At 39.0% G+C, this 24662-nt stretch overlaps 1 protein-coding gene across 8 annotated transcripts in view; it reads right to left on the bottom strand.

The window, feature by feature from the left end:
* The window catches only part of APH1B (aph-1 homolog B, gamma-secretase subunit), an 83148-nt gene extending 58486 nt beyond the window's left edge, over nucleotides 1–24662 (bottom strand). For 7 of the 8 annotated variants that reach the window (XR_003913706.1, XM_029952906.1, XM_029952905.1 and 4 more), the window contains exons 1-6: nucleotides 24651–24662; nucleotides 24007–24087; nucleotides 23056–23226; nucleotides 16986–17056; nucleotides 16047–16169; nucleotides 1159–1286 (exon numbers count right to left, since the gene is read on the bottom strand). Coding sequence is in view for 7 of the 8 variants with exons in the window: in XM_029952906.1 (XP_029808766.1) it covers nucleotides 1159–1286; nucleotides 16047–16169; nucleotides 16986–17056; nucleotides 23056–23177 (444 nt within the window). In the remaining variant the exon portion in view is untranslated. The remainder of the gene's footprint in view (nucleotides 1–1158; nucleotides 1287–16046; nucleotides 16170–16985; nucleotides 17057–23055; nucleotides 23227–24006; nucleotides 24088–24650) is intronic. The other variant, XM_029952902.1, reaches the window with a different exon arrangement.

The following is a 24662-nucleotide window of genomic DNA, read 5'->3' as shown; positions in this document are numbered from 1 at the left end:
TTGGCTTCATATAGTTGCCATCATACTAACTTTAGTATCCTGCACCACTGGAAGGTTTTAGGAAGGGGAAGCAATAAGACGGCATTTTTATCTATCTATCTATCTATCTATCTATCTATCTATCTATCTATCTATATTTTAAGTAATCTCTATGTGTATAACTAGGGGCCTCAACTCACGACCCAACATGACGAGTCATATGCTTTAGCAACTAAGCCAGCCAGGTGCCCCTGCAAGACTGCATTTTAGATGGATCAGAGGTCAAGGAGCCTCGTATGAGAAAACTTGATATAAATTCTAAGTGGATGGAGAAGAGAGAAACATGAGTTGGACACCACCAAAAAGAACCATTCTAATACTGAGAGGTGAGAAATGATAAGGATCTATTCAAGGCAGCGGTGGGGATAATTCTGATGTAAATATATGACAAATTACAGTGAAAGTCAGACCCAAAGCATTAAATAGTTCTTAAAAAATATATCTAGTCAAGCTTTCAAAATTTTATTTATTTAGAAAACTAGCAAAATAATGATAATTTCAGTGAGGAGGGAATAAAATGGGTACTCTTGTTATTGATCAGAATGAGTAGAAATGGTATAGCCCTTGTGGAGAGGAATTTAGCAATTTATATCAAGTGCTTTAAAAATATTCATACCATTTAACTTCATATTTTCTTTCCGTGGAGTCTAAACATCATACTGAAAAACTTTCAGGTACAAAGATGTTCAAGACAGCATTGTAAGAAACCAAAGTAGAAATAGATGATGTGATCAATCAGTTAACAAACTGTAATATAATTTCTATGTAATGATATAGGGCTATTAAAATGTATAGATGAAAAGGATTTCTAATAACATGGTAATTGTTTAAGATGTGTTACATACTGTAAACATAATGCAAGGCTATTTCAGGTTTGACTATACCCATAGAAGAAAGATAGATACATAGAAGAAAATGTTTAACAAAATCAACCAACAAATTAACAGTGGCTTTTTTCTGTAGGAAGACTTAGATGACTTATTTATCAACCTACCATTCACTCATTACACAGCTTCCCTGAATGTCTTCATTTTCCCATGAGCATGTATTTCCTTCAGAGGGGAATCTACCATTTTAGATATGTGGACCTGTGCGAGCACGGTGGCAATCGATACTCACCAGGGCCGACACCAGCAGGTGGGTCAGAAGAACGACGAGAAGGGCAGACCACTTTTTCTTCTCACAGCCATCAAAAAATACGACGCCCCAGAACACGTGCAGCAGTATGATAACCAGCGTCATGAAAGCTGAAAGACAGCCATCGTTAGTGTCCAGTCATAGAGACAACGGAAAAGTCTAGTAAATGTGCACAAAGTGATGTCCACAAGAATTTTTATATCAGCATTGTTTATAATAACAAAAACTTTCCATCATCAGAATGGATAACTTGTGGTGTATTCACACAATGGAATACTCTATGATCCATGATGTAAATGATCTCAATAATATAATGTTAGTGGGGAGAAAGCATATTGTGGGACAACACCTACTATTTACACAAAGTTAAAAACATCCAAAAAATATATCAAAAAGACACAACTGTTGTATATTAAAAGCATATCACTGTTGTGGTTGGAGGAAGGCAACTTTTTATAGCTAGCAACATCATTTAGTGAAATGATGCCAAATACTTTAAAGTAGAGGAGGGGCTTTAAAATCTGTACCTTTGGGATGATCCTAGACTAAAATTCAAATGATGTAAGGTACTTTCCTGCTTAAAAGAAAAAAAAAAAGCAGGTTTGATGGACTGATTCTGTGTCCAAAGTAAAGTCCAAACATCTCAGGTTACCATCCAAGGCCTTCCACAACCTAGACCCAAATTATTACCCTTTACTAATCTTCAAATATAACGTATATGGCAGAAACCCAGAATTCTAATACTCTATGTCTTTGTGTTTTTACTTATTTTTTTTAAACTGACTGCCCCTTTTGCTTGAATACACTACCTTCATTAACCCCCTGACATTTCACCACATCCAAATCTTACTTTTAAAGATCTAGCTTGATGCCATCTCCTTGGTTAATTCTTTAGGATACCTTCATTTAAAAAAAAAAAAACAAAAAACAAAAACAACACTCAGCACACATCACTGAACACCTGGATAGTCTGGCCTAAAGATTCTGTATCGGAGCTCAGGAGACACACAATCCTGAGATGGAATGCCAGATCCACAGTGCGGCTTTGGGCAAACTATTTAACGTTCCTCATTTCTCTTTCCTGTCTTTCAGAAATGGGGCCAATACTACCTCATAGGGCTGTCGCAGGGAAGAGCAGTGCTTTACAAACTATAGCTTTTTAATAAATGATACTACCATGTGCAATAGTCTCCAGATTCAAAGATGAGTAGGGCAGAGCCTTCACTGAGTTGTACGGTCAGGTGGGAAAGTGAGGCAAAGCAGCAAAGCAATTACCACATTTATCCAAGTCTCCTAGGTACTGGGCTATGTTTTACAATAGACTCTTCTTCACTCTTACACATTATTTCTTCCTCTGACCTGATACTACTTTTCCATTTATCTTCTTCGTCCCCTCTTTCCTTAATCCATACAACAAGCACTTATGCGATGTCCATTATGAGCAGGCACTGTTCCAGGCCCCGGGGCTATCACGGTGCACAAAACACAATCTCATGGAACTCTGCCTCATCCTTTCAGTTTACGGTTTCATTAGCACAGTATCCAAAGGGGCTCTCTCGGTCATTTGTTAAAACACTGCATATTCTTACCTGACTGCTTATTTACTCAGCTGGCATTAATTTCTGGCTGGCTTCCATGTCATCATAAGCCTTTACTCTAACAATGTGCTCTTTAGAAGACTGTGATCCATTACTTATTCCCTCTGTAACTGGTTAGAGGTCCAAGAGAAATGGAGACCTGAACATCCTGCATTATACATGTAGCTAGAGGTACATACATACTATGTTGATACTTTTCTCTAGTAAACAGAACTAATTCCAACTAGAGGACTTGCTAATAGTAACTCCAGGATATTATCTTTTCATTAGTAAAACCTTCTCATTTCATGTTCCTAACTATAAAATTCAAAAAGTCCTTCAGTGAATCTAACCCAAATTTGCCTTGTTCTAATATTCTCAAAAGTAGAAAAAAACTTCTCTAAATTAATCATAAAAATATCACAATTTGTTTGGGATACAGATTAATAAAAGAAACTATAATTTCCAGTGTTTTGGAACATTAATCAGAAACTGGGACAATTCTAACAAATTTTGTACATCTGTTTGTGAAACTGTAGCTGCTAGTTTGATAATGGACTTCCTCTTCCAACAATCTTTTAAGTCAAATTCTTTGGGTAAACAATGTTTTAATCTAATCTATTTTTAAACAACATGTTTCAATGTTATCTTTAAGAGGCTACATTTAGTATTTGGCTCTTTTGTCCTTCCTGAATATACACTAAATGTTTTAGCACACATATTCATAAATATCCTCATTTTCATGCTTATCCCTCTCTCCCTTATTCCCGGTATCTACTTTTTTGTCCTTGCAAAGACAGCAGCTTAAAATAGCAACTGATTCTAACACTGGATCCTACCAGCACAGAAACTGCTACCATCTGGCTTCCCCGACAACTTCAGAGGATCTCTATGCCAGAGAGAGCCAAAGGCTGCTGCTGGGTGGTGGCAGCAACAGGCAGAGGACTTAGCAAAGCCAAGGGTTAGCCTCAACTGCCTAGAGACAGAAGGTGATCACTAATGAGCTTCTGGCTTCCTTTTCCAAGTACTCAGAGTCTGGGGTGTCAGGGTTCTGTGAAGTGAGGGACTGCCCTCCATCCCTCTCAGTTGTAAAAACTCTGGATTCTTGAGAGATTTCTGATGACCTCGCCAAAGTAGAAGCCAAGACACAAAACTAAATATTTTTTGAAAATGCCTTTCCCATAAGAGCGATTTAACTTAAAATTTAGCTTTAAAAAAAAAAGGACAATCCTTTGACCTAGTTATAACACAGAAATATATATACTGCCGATCAAATAACATTCTCCAAGATTTAAAAAGCACTTTTGAAAACTATCTTATATTGCATAGCAATAAGAAAGGTGTAGTATTCTCCCTTAATACCAAAGAGATCATGAAAGAGATGTTCTGAAAGCAATTTGAATAGCTACTGGTGTTTAAATAGCATTTATCATTTCATATTTATGAAAATGCTTCTGAAGTATGCTCATGAACTGAGCAGACTGCCAAAGATATGATTTTGTTTAAAGTCTCCCTAACAAATGTTAAAGAATGATGAAATCCTCTCTTCAGATTAGTTCATCAGAGTGGAGAGTCAGCATTGGGAAACTTGGATGTTTTCTGAACTAATCCCTATGCAATGAACAAGTAAATCCCACGGAGTCCACTTCAAATCCAGTCTCGAAGCTTACTTCATTAATGCAGTTACTGTGGGAAAGTTTCTTCTCAAACTGAACCCAAATCTACCTTCTAGCTCAGTGATTCACAAATGAGGCAATTTTTCCCCCAGAGAGCATTTGTCAATACCTGTAGACATTTTTGGTTACCACAACCGAGGCCAGGGATGCTGTCGAACACCTTACAATACACAAGACAGCCCTCTACTCCTGCCAACAAAAGAATTATCTGACCTCAAATGTCAATAGCACCACCAAGAAACTCTGCTCCAACTGCTGCTGCTTCTAGGAAGGCTTTTTGAAGAAGCATGAGTCAACTCTTTTAAGTCCCATATGTAGCACATTTTTTAAAAGCTGAAACTCTCTGTATTATTTGGCTATTGTCACAAAAATGCTCAATAATCATGCCAAAAATTATTGGCTACAGATGCCCCTGGGAGCATGGGTGGCCCAAGACAGTGCTCATGGGAACCTAGGGTGTAACTCCTCAATGGGAAACCCATCCTCTGGCAGTGGGCCCCGAGTGTGGGCTCTCAGGGTTCTATTGCTTTGTATTAATGCTGCGTTGGCTTTATGACATTAACTAGGGCCTTTCCATGTTTGTCTCTGGCCTGGAAAAGTTTCAGCACCATCAGATTCACCTTTGTTTTTTTTATTGTTTATTTATTTATTTTGAGTGAGAGAGAGAGAGCGAGCCGGCGAGGGGCAGAGAAAGAGACAGAATCCCAAGCACCCTCCACACTGTCAGGGCTCAAACTCACAAACCATGAGATCATGACCTGAGCCTAAATCAAGAGTCAGACGCTTAACCAACAGAGCCACCCAAGTACCCGAGGATTTACCTTTAAGTGTTTGCTCCAAGCCAGCTTTCAAACCACCCATTCCTAATGCTATATATAAAGCACAAAAGAACTTGAATGGAAATGCAAATGAAAGTTGTAGATAAGATGTGTAGTTGGACTGGATGTGAGTTATAAGAAAAATGGAAAAATTGGGAATTGTGCCAAGGTTTTTGCCTGAGCAACAGGAAGGATGGAAGGGCATCCATCAGTTGAGATGAGGAAGACTTCATAAGGTCATCACTTTAAAGATGCTGTTTCATTGTTCAATGTCCTCCAGAATTACTGATGAGGAGTCAGCAGATTTTCAAATCACTGTTCCACTGAATGTAAGAAGAAAAAATCCCCCAAAGATGGAAAAATTAACCTACCATCTAGAACCAGGATTTCAATCCAAGATTGAAATATTCAAGTAAAGAGGCACCTGGGTGGCTCAGTAACTGAAGCATCCAATTTTGGCTCAGGTCATGATCTCGCCGTTCCCAAGTTCAAGCCCCATGTCAGGTTCTGTGGTGACAGCTCAGAACCTGGAGCCTGTTTTGGATTCTGTGTCTCCCTCTCTCTCTGCTCTTGCCCCGCTCACACACACTCACTCTATCTCTCTCAAAAATAATAAAAGAAACATTAAAAATTTTTAAATATAAATAGAAAAAATTCAAAGTTAATATTTGAGTAATACTATAAATCAAAATCTTTGTACATCAATATATTCTTTGATATTTTGATGAAATAAAATATTACTTCTTTGGTGAAGAACTGCAGAATCATGAAAAAGCTGATAAAACCAAATAAATCTATCCCTTAAAATAAACCTCAAGGTTGATTAATTCCTTAGAAAAGAACCACAAAGATTTCCAAACATTTATGCATAAAATACAGAAAGTCTGGTTCCAGGAAATTTGACTAAGACTTGCTCCAGTAATCGCACTGGAAAACCTCAGAGTACACCAAGGAAACACATTACAATATGAATGATTCCCCCAGAAACTATGCAATGCAGCAGCCCTGATGTGAACATTCTAGTTCTCTTTAGAAGAACTGGGGAAAGGCAGGGAAGCAAACTGGTACACTGATCCCAGCAGTGAAGAGCATCCTTGGTGACGAGAAGTAGGCACAGAGCAGATCAGCAAATGCCAGGACTCCCAGGACATGCTCCCAACACAGCCATGGAGCTCACAGGATCACCCTTTCAAGCTTGTAAATAACAGATGTAGTGGATAAAATATATGTTCCTATGGGACTGAAAGAAGATACTATGCTAGATGATATTCCAAAAAGTGTTACTTTTTCCCAGTACAAATCATCTGTACAGAGTGATATCCTGCTCATCACTGCTATGAAAAATATCTCTGGGAATTTCTCCAGGAGTGAACTAAACACAAAAACACCAAATTAAAGGCAGTAATAGGTAAAGAAAATAAGGACTGACTCATACGTGGAGAAGAAGAAACAAGGCCTGAAGAAAAATGAGGCACAGAAGCCATTAGACGGTCTGAGCTGCACAGAGGTCAGCAGGGGCTGGCCACTCGGCACGTGAGGAAAGAGGCAGCAGAGGCTCAGAAGGTGGCCTGGAAGGTACCTGAAGGAGCCACCAAGTCTTGGAGCCAGAGCCTGCATCATTCCTTCAGCCACACGGTGAAGCAGCCCCAAGCTGCCCGCCGGCACACTGCCTGCACACGGTCGCCCGTGCTCTGCACACGTGACAATGTATCACACGCAGCTCGTCTCTGACAAGCTGAGGACATTCCAACAGTCTAATTTTCTGTTCTCTGTTACATGGACGGCTTGAAGAAAAGACTAGTATGCTACAGTTATAATGAAAACATAATGAAAAAATATATTCGAGGACAACACTGATGACATACTACAGCATATGGAATATCCCAGCATCAAAAGCAGTGGCAGTTAGCTGTGATAATTTATTATAAGAAATTAAGATTCTAATACATTCAGAAAATAAGAATCACAGATTAATCTCCATTGTTAAAATTTTTCTGTATCATTAATAGATGTTATATTTCCTCTGCCACTTTGTAATTGGTAATATAGTTATTTGAGACAATGTTGCTTACCAAGAGCTTTCATTTAAAAGTGTAAACATGTAACAAACTAACATATTGTAAAGGTTATACTTAAAATATTATAGAAAAAAAAAAAGAAAGAATGAAAGGGAAACTCGCCGGGTCATACCCCAAGGATGTATTCGCACGCACACTGGTGTAAAGGCCTCACGGAGCGTGCCCTGGCTGATGAGGGCCGGGCTCGGCCGGGCAGCACTGCTGCAGGCTGCCGGCACAGATGCCCTTGACTCCTCACTGCAGGCCGCACGCAGGTCTGCTCTGTACGTGGCCATCCTGGAGTCCAGGCCCAGTGGGCATTAACTATGTGGGACACCTTCTCGTGGCACATGACCAGAGTCCAAAAGGGCAGGCCCAACCATACAAGGGCTTTTGGAGCCTCTGGCTTCCCTTCCATCACTGATTAACCAACTCAAGTCACATAAATGAGTCTAACCTCAAGGGCAGGGAAGTACATCCTGGCCACCACAGGCCATGTAAGGGTGCGGATGCCTAATTCTATCACAGGGGAATGACAAATTGGGACAAATATCCAATCTCCCATATTCCTCTTTTATTTTCCTTCAAGTTCAACCTTCCTCTTCCTTCAATCAGTCCCCATAAGACACAGCTTCTAGGTCTTTCACCATATCCACAATGTTCTTTTATAGCAATTTTAGCTCTTTAGTGTTCCTATTAAATCACAATCCTCACAACTGAACATGGTGGTCTGACCTGCAGTGATTTCTCCAAGTGAATGGCTAAAAAGTTTAAAACCTTACCTAGATAGGAGCACTGCCAAGAAAATGTAAATGAAATGGTTTGGGGAGGTTTTAAAAATAAAATATTAGCTGCCCTTCTGACTATTAGTTAAAGACATTTTTCTTCTAAAGCATGAGAGGCAATTCAGAGGGATAAACCCAGATTCCACATAAATTAGAGAAATTAACCTCTAAGTCCTGTTTTTCAATTTCAAGAACCAAATTCTCTACCCTGATGAGAACCATTTTCTCTACCTTTTATAGTTTATTAAATTACTCTCTAAATTAACTTAATTCATTACAAATCTGAGCTAGGCATCATTTTTGTTCTTCTTGAAAGATGAGGAAATTGAGGGTTAGACAGAAGTCCAGCACTTCCTTTACCCAATGAACAATGTCTTTCTTCCCTCTAGGACAGGAGGGAAAAGACCTCTTCCCTCCACCTGGAACATTCTTCCCTGACAACCTTCTTTTGCCTGCCTAGCTGTTATTCACCCTTTCAGTTTCTACTCAAATAGCACTTCCTCCGTAAGCTGTATCCAGCTTTCATTTTTCCCCATCGGTATCTGAGTCCACCTAGAAATCCAGGACTCCACAAGGTGCTGGGGTGAACAACACAGACACGGTCCTTGCACTTAAAAGGCTTTGCATCCAGCTGGAGAGAAAGACATAAATAACTACACAGCTGACCACTTACTCACAACTGCAGAGAGTACTGCAAAAGAGAAGCACTGTGTCAGCCGAGCACGGGCTAGGCTTGACTTCTGTGTGCTCATGGCACGTCCTCCTCGGGGCAGGCGTCACACTGCATTACAACAGCTGTTTGTCTTCATCTCCACTGTGAGTGGGAGGCACAGACCTCAATGAAGCTGCATTTCCATAGCTTGGTATAACTTCTGTTTCATAAAAACACTTAATACTCATTCCTATGTGGAATGAGTGATCAAATGACCAAATGGACTTGCCCAAAATACCAAACTTATGAGCCAGAATAAGACTTGAACTTCGGATTCCCATTTCCATACTTTTGTCTCTATATTGCATTACTAAGATATGGTTATGATTCTAATAAGATTTAATGCTAGCCTGCTACACAACTACAAATAAAAATAATTAACTTATAAGTACATATTATCTAGGGGCTCCTGGGTAGTTCAGCTGGTTAAGCGTCTGACTTCGGCTCAGGTCATGATCTCGCTGTCTGTGGGTTTGAACCCTGCACTGGGCTCTGTGCTTAGAGCCTGGAACCTGCTTCAGATTCTGTGTGTGTCTCTCTCTACTCCTCCCTCACTCATACTCTGTTTGTCTCTCAAAAATAAACATTAAAATTTTTTAAAAATACATATTATTTATAAACTATGCCTATTTGTAACATAAAAATGTATTGCAAGTACCAAACCGTTTATCTCTGACACTAATATAGATATACTAATTAGTGATTCCAAAGTCCCTGTTCTGATTACTACTTAAGCATTTGTAATGAAATATGTTAAACTAACATATTAACTTACAGATTTAACTAACAAATTAAAAATGAGCTCACGGCAGAGTGCCTGTGTGGCTCAGTCAGGTAAGAAACGGACTCATCTCATGTTCGTGAAATTGAGCTCCATGCTCAGCGCAGAGCCCATTTGGGATTCTCTCTCTCCCTCTGTCTCTGCCCAGCTCCCACTAGCATGTGTGCATGCTCTCACTCTCTCTCAAAAATAAACGAACTTTAAAAAAATGAGCTTATGCCTAAATAAGTGGTTACAATAGCAACTATAAATAATATATACAACACAAATATATGCAAATTTGGATTATTTTAAAATGCAATGAAAATGTCTTCATTTTATAATTCAGAGTTTATGCTCCAAATTATATAACAAACAAGAAACTCTTGCACTTAACACAATAACAGCTGGTCTCTCATTCTGTAAGTACATACTCACAGCATGGTCAGCCTGCCATCCTAACAGCTAGACACCTTAAACTACTTTCTTTTCTTCGGGATACTGCATTTTCTCTTGCATTTATAGAAATTGCGAATACAATCCTCAAACTGCTAGCACATCTTTCACTTTCCTCCAAAAGAATAATTTTAAGCTAGTCTTATGAAGGGAGTTAGCACCACCTAGTGAAAGAAGCCGGCAGAAAAAGAAATTCCACTAGAATGCTATATGAACCAAAAGAAAACTGCTTAGGTAGCAGTATAATAGACCAATTTCCTAAAATACAGAAAAGCATAGCTGTAATACCCCCTTCCTGATTACGTTTTGTTCATTTATACTAGACTCTAACAGACTTCAGCTATTAACATTACATTTATTCTAAAAACTTAATGCCCCTTATAATTCATTTAAAAAATTGCCAGAAATGTTGTAATTACGAAATGCTTAAAATGAAGAAAATCAGCTTTGTTGGAGGCACCTCTAAATAAGTCCAACCCATGAGCTTGTAGCCAGATGTAATGGGCCTTGACTTAATCCCTGCAAAGAAGAGACCCTAGAAAGTCATTATAGGGGTGCCTGGGTGGCTCAGTCGGTTAAGCTGGCTTCGGCTCAGGTCATGATCTCACGGTTCATGGGTTCGAGCACCATGTAGGGCTCTGTGCTGACAGCTAGCTCAGAGCCTGGAGCCTGCTTTAGATTCTGTGTCTCCCTCTCTCTGACCTTCCCCTGCTCGCACTGTTTCTCTCTGTCTCTCAAAAATAAATAAAGGTCATAAAAAATTTTTTTAATAAAGAAAGTCATTATACATGTTTATACAAGGAAGATCAGTTTGGTGGCTGCCTGCATAGAGGATAGATTCACATGAAATGTGTGCTGAGGAAAAACTAAGCATTTGGGGGTTGATGGTAGTGATCTAGACAGGAGATACCAAGGCTTGGGCTAAAATGAGGAACAAGAGTCTACTGGGTTTGGGGATCACTATAAAAGGCAGGATGACTGTAAACTACTGGAGCAGCTTAATTTATTTTTATTTAAATGTTAGTTAACATACAGTACAATATTGGTTTCAGGATAAGAAATGAGTGATTCATCACTTATACACAATACCCAGTGCTCATCACAAGTGCCCTCCTTAGTACCCATCACCCATCTACCCCATTTCCCACCCACCTCCCTCCATCAACCCTGTTTGTTCTCTATCATTAAGACTTTCTTGTGATGTTTCCCTCTCTCCTCTCTTTTTCTCCTTCTCTTATGTTCATCTGTTTTGTTTCTTAAGTTCCACATGAGTAAAATCATATGGTATTGTCTTTCTCTTTTTCTACTGAGCACAATACACTCTAGCTCCACCCACATTGTTTTTTTTTTTAATATTTTATTTATTTTTAATACAGAGAGAGACAGAGCATGAGAGGGGGAGGGGCAGAGAGAGAAGGAGACACAGAACTGGAAGCAGGCTCCAGGCTCTGAGCTAGCTGTCAGCACAGAGCCCGACGCGGGGCTCGAACCCACGAACGTGAGATCTGACCTGAGCCGAAGCCGGAGGCCTAACCGACTGAGCCACCCAGGCACCCCTCCACCCACATTGTTGTAAATGGCAAGATTTCAATCTTTTTGATGGCTGAGTAATATTCCTTTGTGTACATATACCACATCATTATCCATTCATCAGTCAATGCACATTTGGGCTCTCTCTATAGTTTGGCTATTGTTGATAACGCTGGGGTGTATGTACCCCACTGAATCTGTATTCTTTGGGTAAATACCTAGTAGTGTGATTGCTGGATTGTATAATAGTTCTATTTTTAGTTTCTCAGGAGGTACTGTACCTGCAGCATTTTTTAAAATTTGGGCACACCTTCCTATATCTGGTTCTAATGCTATCTTAAATTGTATTAAAAGTTATTTTTTTTAAGTTTCATTTTCCCTACCAGAGGGTAAGATCCTGATGACACAAATTCCTTTAGTTTAAGATGTTAAATAGTTTTTTTAAATGTTTATTTATTTTGAGGGGGGAGGAGCAGAAAAAGAAGAGAGAGTCCAAGCAGGCTCTGTGCTATCAATGCAAAGCCCAATATGGGACTCATTCCATGAACCATGACCTGAGCTGAAACCAAGAATTGGACACTTAACCAACAGAGCAATCTAGGCACCCCATAAGATATTAAGTAACTTTTAGTTAACAGAATGTGTGCACGGGAGTCATTTGTTTTAATGACACAACTTGTGTAGAAAACAAAAAATACAGTGGAATTTTCCTAAACTATTTTCAAAAGATTCTTTTTGAACATGTAAGACACATTTTACATGACTTAGGCAACTCTCAAAGGTATGATCATGGCATCATGATGACGATTTTTACCTGGTAGATGAAAAAACAATTTGAAATGAGTTGGTCCTTTTATACTGTATCTTTGAATAAAAAAGGTCAACTCATCTCAGCAAGATACTCGGAAATCGAAGCCAATAGTACATTAAAAGATTTATTCACCATGATCAACTGGAATTTATTCCTGGGCTGCAGGGGTGGCTCAATATTTGCAAATCAATCAATGTGATACATCACATTAATAAAAGAAAGGATAAGAATTATACAATCTTCTCAACAGATGCAGAAAGAGCATTTGATGAAATAAAGCATCCATTCTTGATAAAAACCCTCAACAAGGTAGAGATATATGGAACATACCTCAACATCGTAAGGCCCTGTATGAAAGACTCACAGCTAACATCCTCAATGGGGAAAAACTGAGAGTGTTTCCTCTATGGTCAGAAACAAGACGGGGATGTCCACTTTCACCAATACTATTTAACATAATACTGGAAGTCTTAGCCTCGGCCAAAACAAATGAAAGACATTCAGATTGGCAAGCAAGAAGTCAAACTTGCAGATGACATGATACTCTACACAAAACCTGAAAGACCCCACCAAAAAACTGCTACAACCAATACATGAATTCAGCAAAGTCGCAGATATAACATCAATGTACAGAAATCTGTTGCATTTGTATACACCAACAATGAAGCAACAGAAAAAGATATCAAAGAATCAATCCCATTTGCAACTGCACCAAAAACCATAAGATACCTAGGAATAAACTAACCAAAGAGGAAAAGATCTGTACTCTGGAAACTACAAAACACTAAGCAAAGAAACTGAAGAAAATACAAAGAAATGGAAAAACATTCCATGCTCATGGAATGCAAGAACAAACATTTTTAAATACCTATACTACCCCAAAGCAATCTACACATTTAATGCAACCCCTATCAAAATATCACAAGCATTTTTCACAGAGCTAGAACAAACAATCCTAAAATTTTATGGAACCACAAAAGACCTTGAATAGCCAAAGTAATCCTGAAAAAGCAAAGCAAAGCTGGAGGCATCACAATTCTGGACTTCAAGCTATATTACAAAGCTGCAGTCATCAAGACAGCATGGTTCTGGCATGAAAACAGACACACAGATCAAAGGACCAGAATACGAAACCCAGAAATGGACCCACAACCATATGAGGAATTAATTTTCAAGAAAGCAGTAAAGAATATCCAATGGTAAAAAGTGTCTTCAACAAACGGTATTGCAAAAACTGGACAGCGATGTGCAGAAAAATAAACTGGACCATTTTCTTAAACCATACATAAAAACAAATTCAAAATGGATAAAAGACCTACATGTAAGACAGGAAACCATCAAAACCCTACAGGAGAACACAGGCAGCAATCTCTTTGACCTACCTCTTACTAGACATGTCAGACGCAAGGGAAAGAAAAGCAAAAATGAAATATTGGGACTTCATCAAGATAACAAGCTTCTGCATGGCCAAGGAAACAATCAACAAAATAAAGGGCAACCAACACAATAGGAGAAGACTGATACTTGCAAATGACATATCTGATATAAAGGGTTGGTATCCAAAATCTATAAAGAACTTATCAAACTCAACACTCAAAACACAAATAATCCACTTAAGAAATGGGCAGAAGACATGAATAGACATTTTTCCAAAGAAGGCAGACAGATGGCTAAGAGACATATGAAAAAATGCTCAACACCACTCATCATTGGGACGATCCAAATCAAAACCATGATGAGACACCACCTCACACCTGTGAGAATGGCTAAACTTAACAACACACAAAACAACAGGTATTGGCAAGGATGTGGAGGAAGGGGAACGAACCCTCTTGCACTGTTGGCGGGAATGCCAACTGCTGCAGCTACTCTGGAAAACAGTATGGAGGGTCCTCAAAAAGTTAAACACAGAACTACCCTCTGATCCAGCAACTGCACTACTAGGTATTTACCCAAAAGATAAAATACAGATTCAAAGACACACATGCACCCCAATGTTTTATAGCAGCATTATCAACAATAGCCAAACTGTGGAAAGAGCCCAAATGTTCATCAACTGATGAATGAATAAAGAAAGTGTGGTAAAATGTGTACAATGGAATTTTACTTAGCCATCTTGTAATGGCTTGTTGCAATGAAATCTTGCCATTTGCAACAATGTGGATGGAGCTATGTATTATGCTAAGCAAAATAAGTCAGACAATTATCTCACTCATATGTGGAGCTTAAGAAACAACAGATGAACTTATGGATGGGGGGGGGACAAAAGAAAAGAGAGAGAAACAAACCGTAAGAGATTCTTAATGACAGAGAACAAATTGAGGGTTGACGGATGGAGGTGGGTGAGGGAGGAGGTAGATGGGTAATGGGTACTAAGGAGGGCACTTGTAATGAGCACTGGGTGTTGTATGTAAGTGATGAATCACTGAATTCTACTCCTGAAACCAATATTGCACTCTATGTTAACTGAAATTTAAATAAAAATTTGAAAAGCTAAAAGGTCAACTCATCTACTATCATTTTTTCCTTTCAATTTCTTTTCTCGAAGAATATAGCATGATTTATTTTTAAATGTTCAAAATCATGAAAACTTAATTTTTTTCAGATACATACATGAAAGTAAAACTTTCATGTTTTACCTTCCAAAAAAACCTGTATACATGTTTAAAAACCTAGCTTTCAAACCCAGTTAACCTAGGGAAATAACACAAAATCAAGGCAACCTGTGGGGGAGAAACAATGAGAAACAAGGGACTCTAAGGTTCTGTTAATGTTCTAGTTCTTAAGGAAAAGGGAACATTTGTTGTTATTCTTTAAATGATAGATATGTTTAAATATACATTTTAGATGCACAATGTTACATTAAACAACCATTTTTCCCCTCTCAATTTCGAAACTCAATTAAACTGCCTATCCCAAAAAGGGCTTATACTGAGAATAAATAAACACTGAAAATAAACACAATTAATAAAAATCAAAATGCATATGTCCTATAAAAATTCACTTATATCAACTAAACAGTAACATTAGTACAATAAAATTTTTAAATTTTCTTAATGTTTATTTATTTTTGAGAGACAGATACAGAGTGGTAGAGATAGATAGGGAGACACAGAATCTGAAGCCGGCTCCAGGTTCCAAGCTGGCAGCACAGAGCCTGATGTGGGGCTTAAACCCACGAACTGTGAGATCATGACCTGAGCTGAAGTCGGACACTCAACCAACTGAGCCACCCAGGTGCCTCCACCCTAAAGTTCTAAAATACTCTAACCAAAATTTTTCTTTTCCTAGGTCTTTTACTTTTTTTTAAATGTTTATTTATTTTTGAGAGAGAGAGAGAGCGCGCGAGCGAGTGTAAACATGCACATGCATGAGTGGGGAAGGGGCACAAAGAGAGGGAGAAACAGAATCTGAAGCAGGCACCAGGCTCCTGTGCTATCAGCAGAGAGCCTGACACGGGGCTTGAAACCATGAACCGTGAGATCATGACCTGAGCCAAAGTCGGACGCTTAACTGACTGAACCACGCAGGCACCCCTCCTAGGTCCTTTACTTCTGATGTCTAACAGTATTTCGCCTTTAGAAGGTACCACAAAAATTTATATTCACCTGAATTCCTAAGCCAAGTAACTTCAATAAGGATGCATTCAGACCAGAAGACTTAACATTCACAACTGGGAGGCACGTACCTGAATTCAGGAAGAACTGAGGAGAGTCTCCGTGAATGCCCACCGTGCCTGGTCCCAAGGAGTCAGAAAGGGTATTGACAAAGGAAAATACTCCACTCATGATTCCAAAACCCAAGCCAGAAACTAAAGAGGAAGAAACACACTGTTAGACCATGTCATGTTATGGTTCCTCTTCAAACTAAATGTCCAAGGACTAGAGAATATCATTTTTTGAAGGAGAAAGAGGACACAGGCTGTTGGAGCAGCAGTGGAAAGCTGGCTCAGGAAAGAGGGGTGCTTGGCTACATGACAGAGAGAGCAAGAATGGTGTAAAAAGAGGGAGATGAACAGGGGAATGTAGCAGAGAAATCAAAAGGAGAGAAAAAGATCTAAAAAGGCAGAGAAACAAGAGGCAAGACAGAGAATGACACAATGCTGAAGTTCTGGCTTTGGTTTCTGTTATCAGTCTGTAGAATTAAGTTTGAGGGTTCAAAACTGGAACTGATCTTGAGGAATGATTGTGTATATAGAAAGTAATTCCTGGGTCAAAAGAAGGTGACTCGACTTAGGGACCTAGATCCAATATTTAAAACATAATTCTTAAAGAAAAGTATACAAGGGTATTAATTATATTATATGAAAAGTCCTCCTAGTACAGCCAAAGTCATGGTAACTACCCAGAGAGAGAACAGTAACATCACTTAAAAACCCGTTAGTTAACTATAGAATGTTAACCCAAGTTTCAAATCTAGTTACTATTTAATGGACACACAGAGCACCTGTAATTATTTCCCGTTATATAATGGTCCTAAAAAGCTAGAAAAAGACACAACGTACATCAACAGGCCAAAGCAGTAATAAAATGCTAGTTAAAACCTAAAAAGGTATCAAAATATGAGTGGCTTTTATGCCAAATCAGGTTTTTTTTTCCCCTAAGGACACCATGCAGTTCCAACTCACCGTAGGCCAGCAATCGCATAGAGGGTGCTGTCTCATCTGGGTTTATAGTCTTCAAGCCCTCGCTGGCTTTTCTAAAATAAAACCATACAGACAATTTTTTAAAAGAAAAAGTAATATGTCACAAAAATATACAAGATATTTCAAAATCTAGATGCTTATTGAGGCTTCTAATCAAATTATACTCTAAATCTAAAATCCATTTAAACAAAACCCCCGAACATTTTTAATTAACTAAAATCAATCAAAATTTCCAACCAACATTTTGCCTTTTATCTGACTTTCATGTAGAAAACAAACAAACAAAAAAATGTAAGTAAACAAGCCATCAGGGATTGAGTTTAGTAAGAAAAAAAAGGAATGGTTCTCACTACTTTCTGAGCTCAGTAAATACTTACCTCAATACCCTATGGCATTTATCACTCCGAATTTTTTCCTCTTCCAAAAGTACTGTATCTTCAATCCCAGTTTGTTGGTACTTTATACTATCTCCTGCCTGGGTTATAATTATTTTGCTACCCTCCCTTCTGCCTTCACTTCAGAGTACCTGAATTATACTCTTTCTCCTAAGTCTCACTTACTTGCAATGTCTCAAAGAATCCACCCTTGCCAGTGATTGGTAATCGCTGATATCTCCTTACCCTTTTTAAAAAAATCTTTATTTTTAAGAGAGAATGAGCCTGAGTGGGGGAGGCACAGAGAGCAAGACAGATAATCTGAAGCAGGCTCAGTGCCGTCAGGTCAGCGCAAAGCCCTACCTGGGCCTTGAATTCACCAAAAGTGAAATAATGCCTTGAGCCAAAGTTGGACACTCAACTGACAGAGGCACCCAGGCACTCCATCTTCTTATTCTTAAATCCTAGAATGCCCATGGTCTGAACTCTTATATGGATACTTAATCATATGGTCACTGGATGATAAAGTACTTAACATATTTATTTCATACCCCAATCAGGCTTGAGGGGAGAAAGAGTCAGAGGATGATAAAATACTGCCCTCAGAAAAGGAGACGAATGAATACATAAATAAAACATTACAATGCTGTTCAATAAGAGATGATCTTCAGAGTGATCTGTGCTTCTGTTGTGAACAATTCACAAACTTTCCATGAGTCCGTGCCCCCAACCAGCCGTGATATGTAGGAATACAAGATGTGGCTGGTCTATTCCACTATTGTCACTATTACTAACATTTGTTGGCTAGCAACCCGGCAAACATGATCCTCACTCAAAGAGTATTTACATTATATTAACTATAAAGTATATTTGTTAAAGCAATAAAGAAACTGAATGTTTTAGGGGCGCCTGGGTGGCTCAGTTGGTTAAGCAACCGACCGGCTCAGGTCATTATCTTGCAGCTGGTGGGTTCAAGTCCCACATTGTGCTATGGTGCTGACAGCTCAAACCTGGAGCCTGCTTTGGATTCTGCATCTCCTGCTCTCTCTGTCCCTCCCCTGCTCATGCTCCGTCTCTCTTTCTCAAAAATAAACACTGGGGCGCCTGAGTGGCTCAGTCGGTTAAGCGTCCAGCTTCGGCTCAGGTCATGATCTCACGGTTCATGGGTTCGAACCCCGCATCGGGCTCTGTGCTGACAGCTAGCTCAGAGCCTGGAGCCTGCTTCAGATTCGTGTCTCCCTTTCTTCCTGAGCCTCCCCTGCTTGTGCTGTCTCTCTCTGACTCTCAAAAATAAATAAAAAAACAAAAAATTTTTTAAAAATAAAAAAATAAACATTCAAAAAATTAAAAACAAAAAAAGAAACTGAGTGTCTTAGACTGATTTTTTTAGCAAATGCAGAAATAAAATGGTTTAGGTTAACTCTAAGAATAGAAAATTAAATTAACCAGAACATACTTCTCTTTCGGGCATTGGGTTCATTTAAATGTCAAGGTATGGATATTCAATATAGACGGCCTACTCATTACATAAATATAAATATCATTGATTACTTTAAATTAAGGCAATGCAGAATTCAACCAAAAGAGTAATAAGCATAATTAAAAAGGCCTTTTGCTTTTCCGGACCCAAAAGAAATAATATGCCATTTCAGGGCTCTCCATTTAGAAGCATTATTTGGTAGCAAGGACACTGACATTAATAAAAACTTAAGTGCCTATCATCATCTTTCTCTGGAGCAGTAACCAACTAAAATGTTCAAGTTTCCTAAATAAAGTAACATAACCTATCACAATGACGCTATTAAAGGCTAATTAAAGCTTAGAAAAAGGGGCGCCTGGGTGGCTCAGTTGGTTGCGCGTCTGACTTCAGGTCAGGTCATGATCTCAGTTTGTGGGTTTGAGCCCTGAGTTGGGCTCTGTGCTGACAGCATGGAGCCTGCCTGGGATTCTCTCTCTCTGCCTCTCTCTGTCCCTCCCTGACTCATGCTTTTTTTCTCTCAAACAAACTTGAAAAAGTAAGAAAACTTAGGAAAAAAAAGCTCAGAAACATATATGAAAGTAATAATCTCTATCAGCAAATGGACATACGGGTACAACAGAATCATTAAATTTTGGAGGATCTGTTTTATATAAATCGCCCAATAATGAATAAAAGATTTTTGCTATTTGGTATAGCAAAGTACTGCTATCACAAATATATTAAATATATAATTTCAAAAGTTTAATAAACTTCCCATTCCACATTGCAAATTTGTGAGAGGAAAGGTCTACAGCATTAACAGTTCCCAATGCTAACATTAGGAAGTGAAAAAGTAGAAAACACCACTAGTCTCCAGGTTCCTGATGTGTAGAACACATGATGATATAAGGGGCAGCGTTTCTGCCAGTTTTACTGAACTATTTGTTTGCATTTATTACTACTTCCAAGAACTAAAAGGAAAAAGTCCAATTTTAAAAATACAAATTTGAAAACTACTGATAAATCATGATTTCTTTTTTGTATGTGGATATAAGACAAACAGTATCAAAAAATATGCATATAAACATTCCATTTTAGAAATTTTTAAAAGTCGATTTATGCCTTTTAAGAAACTATAGTAATGATTATCTTAACTTTTTTCTATACATGGAAGATTTTCTAAACTTAGGAAATATTTATGGTATCAGCATTTTAAGACAAAATTGGATTAAAATGCAAAAGGTTAACCCAAGCCAACGTCTTTTAATGTATGTTTTAGGTAATGTATAGGATAATAATTTGGATTTTTAAAAAAATGAATATAGAAAGCTATCACTTGTGGCCACGTGCCAGTTTCTCATAAAAAAGCCTTCTGCTAGTTATTATTATTCAAGATGAAGTACTTTTCCATGAAATAAATCTATATCAGATCACAATGTTAAATATTTTGATTCAATTTCATATATGGAAAAAGCTGGTGCAAACTGTCCACAATTTTAATCTCGGCACCAAATTCAGATAGCAAAAACATGATTAAGGCAGTACTTTAAACTTCAAAGTTGAAAACCTACCTTGACAGTGGAGATCATTAAAATATCAATTGCATCAAGGTTCCTATATTTAGGGGCGCCTGGATGGCTCAGTCAGTTAAGCCTCCAACTTTGGCTCAGTTCATGAGCTCACGTTCCTGGGTTCGAGCCCCGAGTCAGGCTCTGTGCTGACAGCTCAGAGCCTGGAGCCTGCTTCTGAGATTCTGTGTCTCCCTCCCTCTCTGCCCCTCCCCGCTCATGCTATGTCTCTCTCTGTCTCAAAAATAAATAAAACATTAAAAAAAATTTTTTTAAGGTTCCTATATTTAAATATAGTGTAGTTTAAGACAACAACTTAAATGTATTTAGTATGTTAGTCATGAATAAAGTATCACAATAATTCTCAAACTTGTTTTAACACATAACTACATGACAGTCAACGTGTCAAAAACATGCTAGGAAGATGTACAAAAATCCAAAGGTTCGGTCAAGATGCATTTCGCAATGGTAAATAAAGGCACCATTTTTTTTTAACTTTTATTCATTTTTGAGAGGGGGTGGGGGCGGTAAAGAGAGGAGGAGTCAGAGAATCTGAAACAGGCTCCAGACTCTGAGCTGTCAGCACAGAGCCTGACACCAGCCTCAAACCTAAGAACTGTGAGATCATAACCTGAGCCTAAGACAGACGTTCAACAGACTGAGCCACTCAGGCGCCCCTAAAGGAACCTTTTAATACAGGTTTGTCCTATTAGCTGTTTGCCAATTTTCAAAGGCCCTTTCAGAGGAGTAAACAAGGTTTGCCTAGAAGGCCAAAGAGGCTTTTTCTGAACTTGCAGGCATGAGACGCACCATGCTGACCTGTAATTCCTTCCACACATGGCCCCACTCCTTCACTACCCTCATTAAAGACGGTAATATTCAGCCTGCAGTCCTTTAGAAACACAGCAGTGCAAAATAAAAGACTGCATTCCAGGTAGACACCATGCAGAAGCAGCGTGGTAAAGAATAGCAGACTTAGCCACTCCAGGTAAGTCGGGGTATAGACTAAAGTCCTAAGGGGTTATTAAACCCATGTCCCTAAACTGTGAAAATCTATTCAAAATTAACCTATTTCAAAATCAGGATCATCATGTATGACCATGTAAAGCTAACATAAGCCAATGACGTTGCTGACACAAAAAAACCAGTGCAATCTGAGGCCGCGTTGTTAGGAGGACAGCGCCCGGTCAAGGGCGGAAAGGGCCACTGCTCTCTGCACCGCTTCGACCGCGGCACAGTTCTGTGCTCCTCCTAACACAGTTAACTCCAATCACTAAAAAGGGGTATGTCTAGTGACATAAAAGAACAGAGATGGAAAAGGTTTGAAGCCACATGTATGTCTTCTGAGGGCCAAGTGAAGAAATGACGTATGGGTAGCCTTGAAAGAGCAAGACGACACCAATGACAAAGATGCCATGCGGGGCAGAGGTCAGAGGGAGATTTCGATTACCTTAATATCGTCTAACGTCACAACTAAATTTTGGAATTTACGGCTGCATATCAGAAACATTCAACCACAGGTGTGAAGATGGTCCATCTGTTAAGGATACTGCATTCCTGTCAACACCTAAATGTAATTGTCAGTATTTTGTTGTTGGCTTTTTAACATTTCCAGAAACTAGTGGAAATTTCATTTTTAAATCTTTTCTGAAGATTGGACTTTTGCTTCTAAGCAATGACTTCCTAGGTTTGTTATTTATAATTACAATAGCTTCATTATTAAATGTCAAGACCTGTTATTAAAAGCAACAAGTAAAAAATAGAGAAAGCCTGGCCTACTGGCCAGAACAAATTATCAGAGGCCTATTACAGGCGATGCTGTTGAGGCTCCGTCTTGATTTTGTCTATGAAATTCGTGGAATGCCTTAATCATCGCATTTGCAAAAATAAAGCGAGCACACTTATCACTTTATTTATTCTTACTACATAATCAAAGTCAACCTCATGACTGCCTGAAGGAAAATATGGTCCCAAGTTCCAGCTGAGTTTCAAATCAGTGGTTTCATGTGAGGTCTTCATGGGTCCTACAGATGACTTACTTTCTGTCTTAAAAATGTAACTCAAGACCATGGCTTGTTTTTAAATCTATTTTCCTATTATAGATAAGAAATGCCATGAAGTGGCACAAAACAAATCCCAGTATTTAACTAATACAGTTAAAATAACAGGGAATATCTCCACAAGAATTCTTAAAGTGGCAGCAAAGAGAAGCACACAGAAATTCTAACCTTGAACAGTTTTTCTTGTTTAATGACTATTTCTCTGGCTTATTTTTCTGTAAGACACTTATTATCTTCTAATATACGATGTATCTTCCTGTTCATTCGTCATCTCTTTCCACTACAACATAACCTCCGTGAAGACAGAGACTATCTTTTAATCATGATGTATCATCCCCAGTGAATAGGACAGTGGATGGCACTAAGTAAATGCTCAAGAAATATTTTTGGAATGAGTGAATGAAGGAACAAAGAAATGTCCCAAGTTAAAATACTCAATATTTTCAGGCTGGAAATGTACAGTCCCTTGACTTTCAACTCTGTTAGTAAGGCACAGACCCTCAAACACCACATTATATTAATGTTTTCAAGCTACTAAATCATAGTTCAAGTATAAATGCAAAAAAAAGGTAAAGCAAACATTTAACTTACTTCAAAAGTTTATAATACGCAAACCGAAACAGTTCTTGGACAACGACTGAGACTAACACTCCCAAGATCAGCAGGTATTTCTGTATTGGTCCATCTTTGTTGTCAGTAATGGTTCTTGCCATGAACCAAAAAAGAGAGGAAAACAGCAGAGATACCAACCAGAAAAAAGCTCTGAAAATTAGAAGGGGAAAAAGGTATAAGTGAACAGGATTAATAAAGACTTAAAAATGAAAAAACCCTACTTGAGAAGGAATGGATTTCCTGATTCCTTAACAAGGAAAAATAAATAAATAAATAAATAAATAAATAAATAAATAAATAAAAGTCCTCATGAAGTGACGTTCTGGATCAACTGTTCTTAATCACAGGTTCATATTCCCAGGGGAGATGAGCATGCCCTCCAAGAGGAACATGAGATTTTTCCTAACAATCATTTTTGTTCAATAACGCTGCTATATCTAAGTACATCTGTGGACTACCAGCCAAGGACCAGTCGGCTAGAAACGTATTTGCTACTCTTCCTAATGAATGTGTTGCTCATTTTTGTGTAAATATGAGTCTTTTCCAGAAAAACATCTACATCTGTATTAACAGGGTGATTAGTATAAAATTCAGAAGTTGAAAACCGCTGATGGTTGAAAATCGAAATCAGTTTTTCAGTCCTGCTTTTACAACATACCTGTGGATTTTAACGATTGTAACAAGATTCACAAGCCTTTTGCCCAAATCTCTGCTGTGTTTAAGATGACACCTGTGATGCAGCACTTTGACTACAGCTGGGAGAGTGCAACAGCTCAGAAAAGGTGGGACTCACTGGCCTACCATGGCTCTTTCTCCTGGTAATTAAGTGAGACTCAAGGGTGGAGGGGGACGTAGGAAGCCCTGGAAAAGCTGCAGGACTGGTGAAAACTGGGATTATGACCACATTCACCGCCAGAGTTCAGTATTTACCAAGCTCCTGCCAGGGGATGCACTGACAGGTGCTTCGGTGTTTTCACAGGTTTCCAGCCTTCGGCTCTACATCTGAATCACCTGGGGAGCATTAAAGAAAAAAATACGTAGCCCGAATCCCACCCTCGCCCTATACATTCCCAAGTGGTGGATCCGGGGTAGGGGTTGGGCATGTGTATGTTTTAAAAGCACCACCCCGGTGCTAATGTGCTCTAAACCCCTTTGGGATTAGAGATGCCTGTGAGAATCTGTGGGAAACGAGGAACCCCCCCCCCGAAAAATAGAAGATGAATATGTGAATTTACCTACAATTCTTTCATGTAATTTTAATGGACTCACGACTCACTAAAACCCACCCATGGACCCTCGGCAAAAACTCAAGAGCCAAGCATCAGGGTTTTCTGAGACCCAGTGTGAGCTCTTTCCCCAGAGACCTCCTGTGGGGGCCAGGGGCTCTTGTTATTTTCCTGCCGACCCGCGGAAGACGAGGAGTAGGAGGGGGCCAGGGTCCCGGCTCACCCTTCCCAACCTTTCTCCCCTTTAAGACCAAGGTCGAGCCGTTTGGTGGGGACGCCGGTGGTCGCCGATATCTACGGCGGGGGAGGGGAGCCCCGGGCCCTGGTTTCCCGGCGCAACCTCCTCACCCGATGATAAGG

This window comes from Suricata suricatta, chromosome 9 (assembly GCF_006229205.1).
Source record: "Suricata suricatta isolate VVHF042 chromosome 9, meerkat_22Aug2017_6uvM2_HiC, whole genome shotgun sequence".
NCBI classification, from domain to species: domain Eukaryota; kingdom Metazoa; phylum Chordata; class Mammalia; order Carnivora; family Herpestidae; genus Suricata; species Suricata suricatta.
Note: the sequence above shows the minus strand (reverse complement) of the source record. Positions and strands in the feature narration are given on the sequence as shown.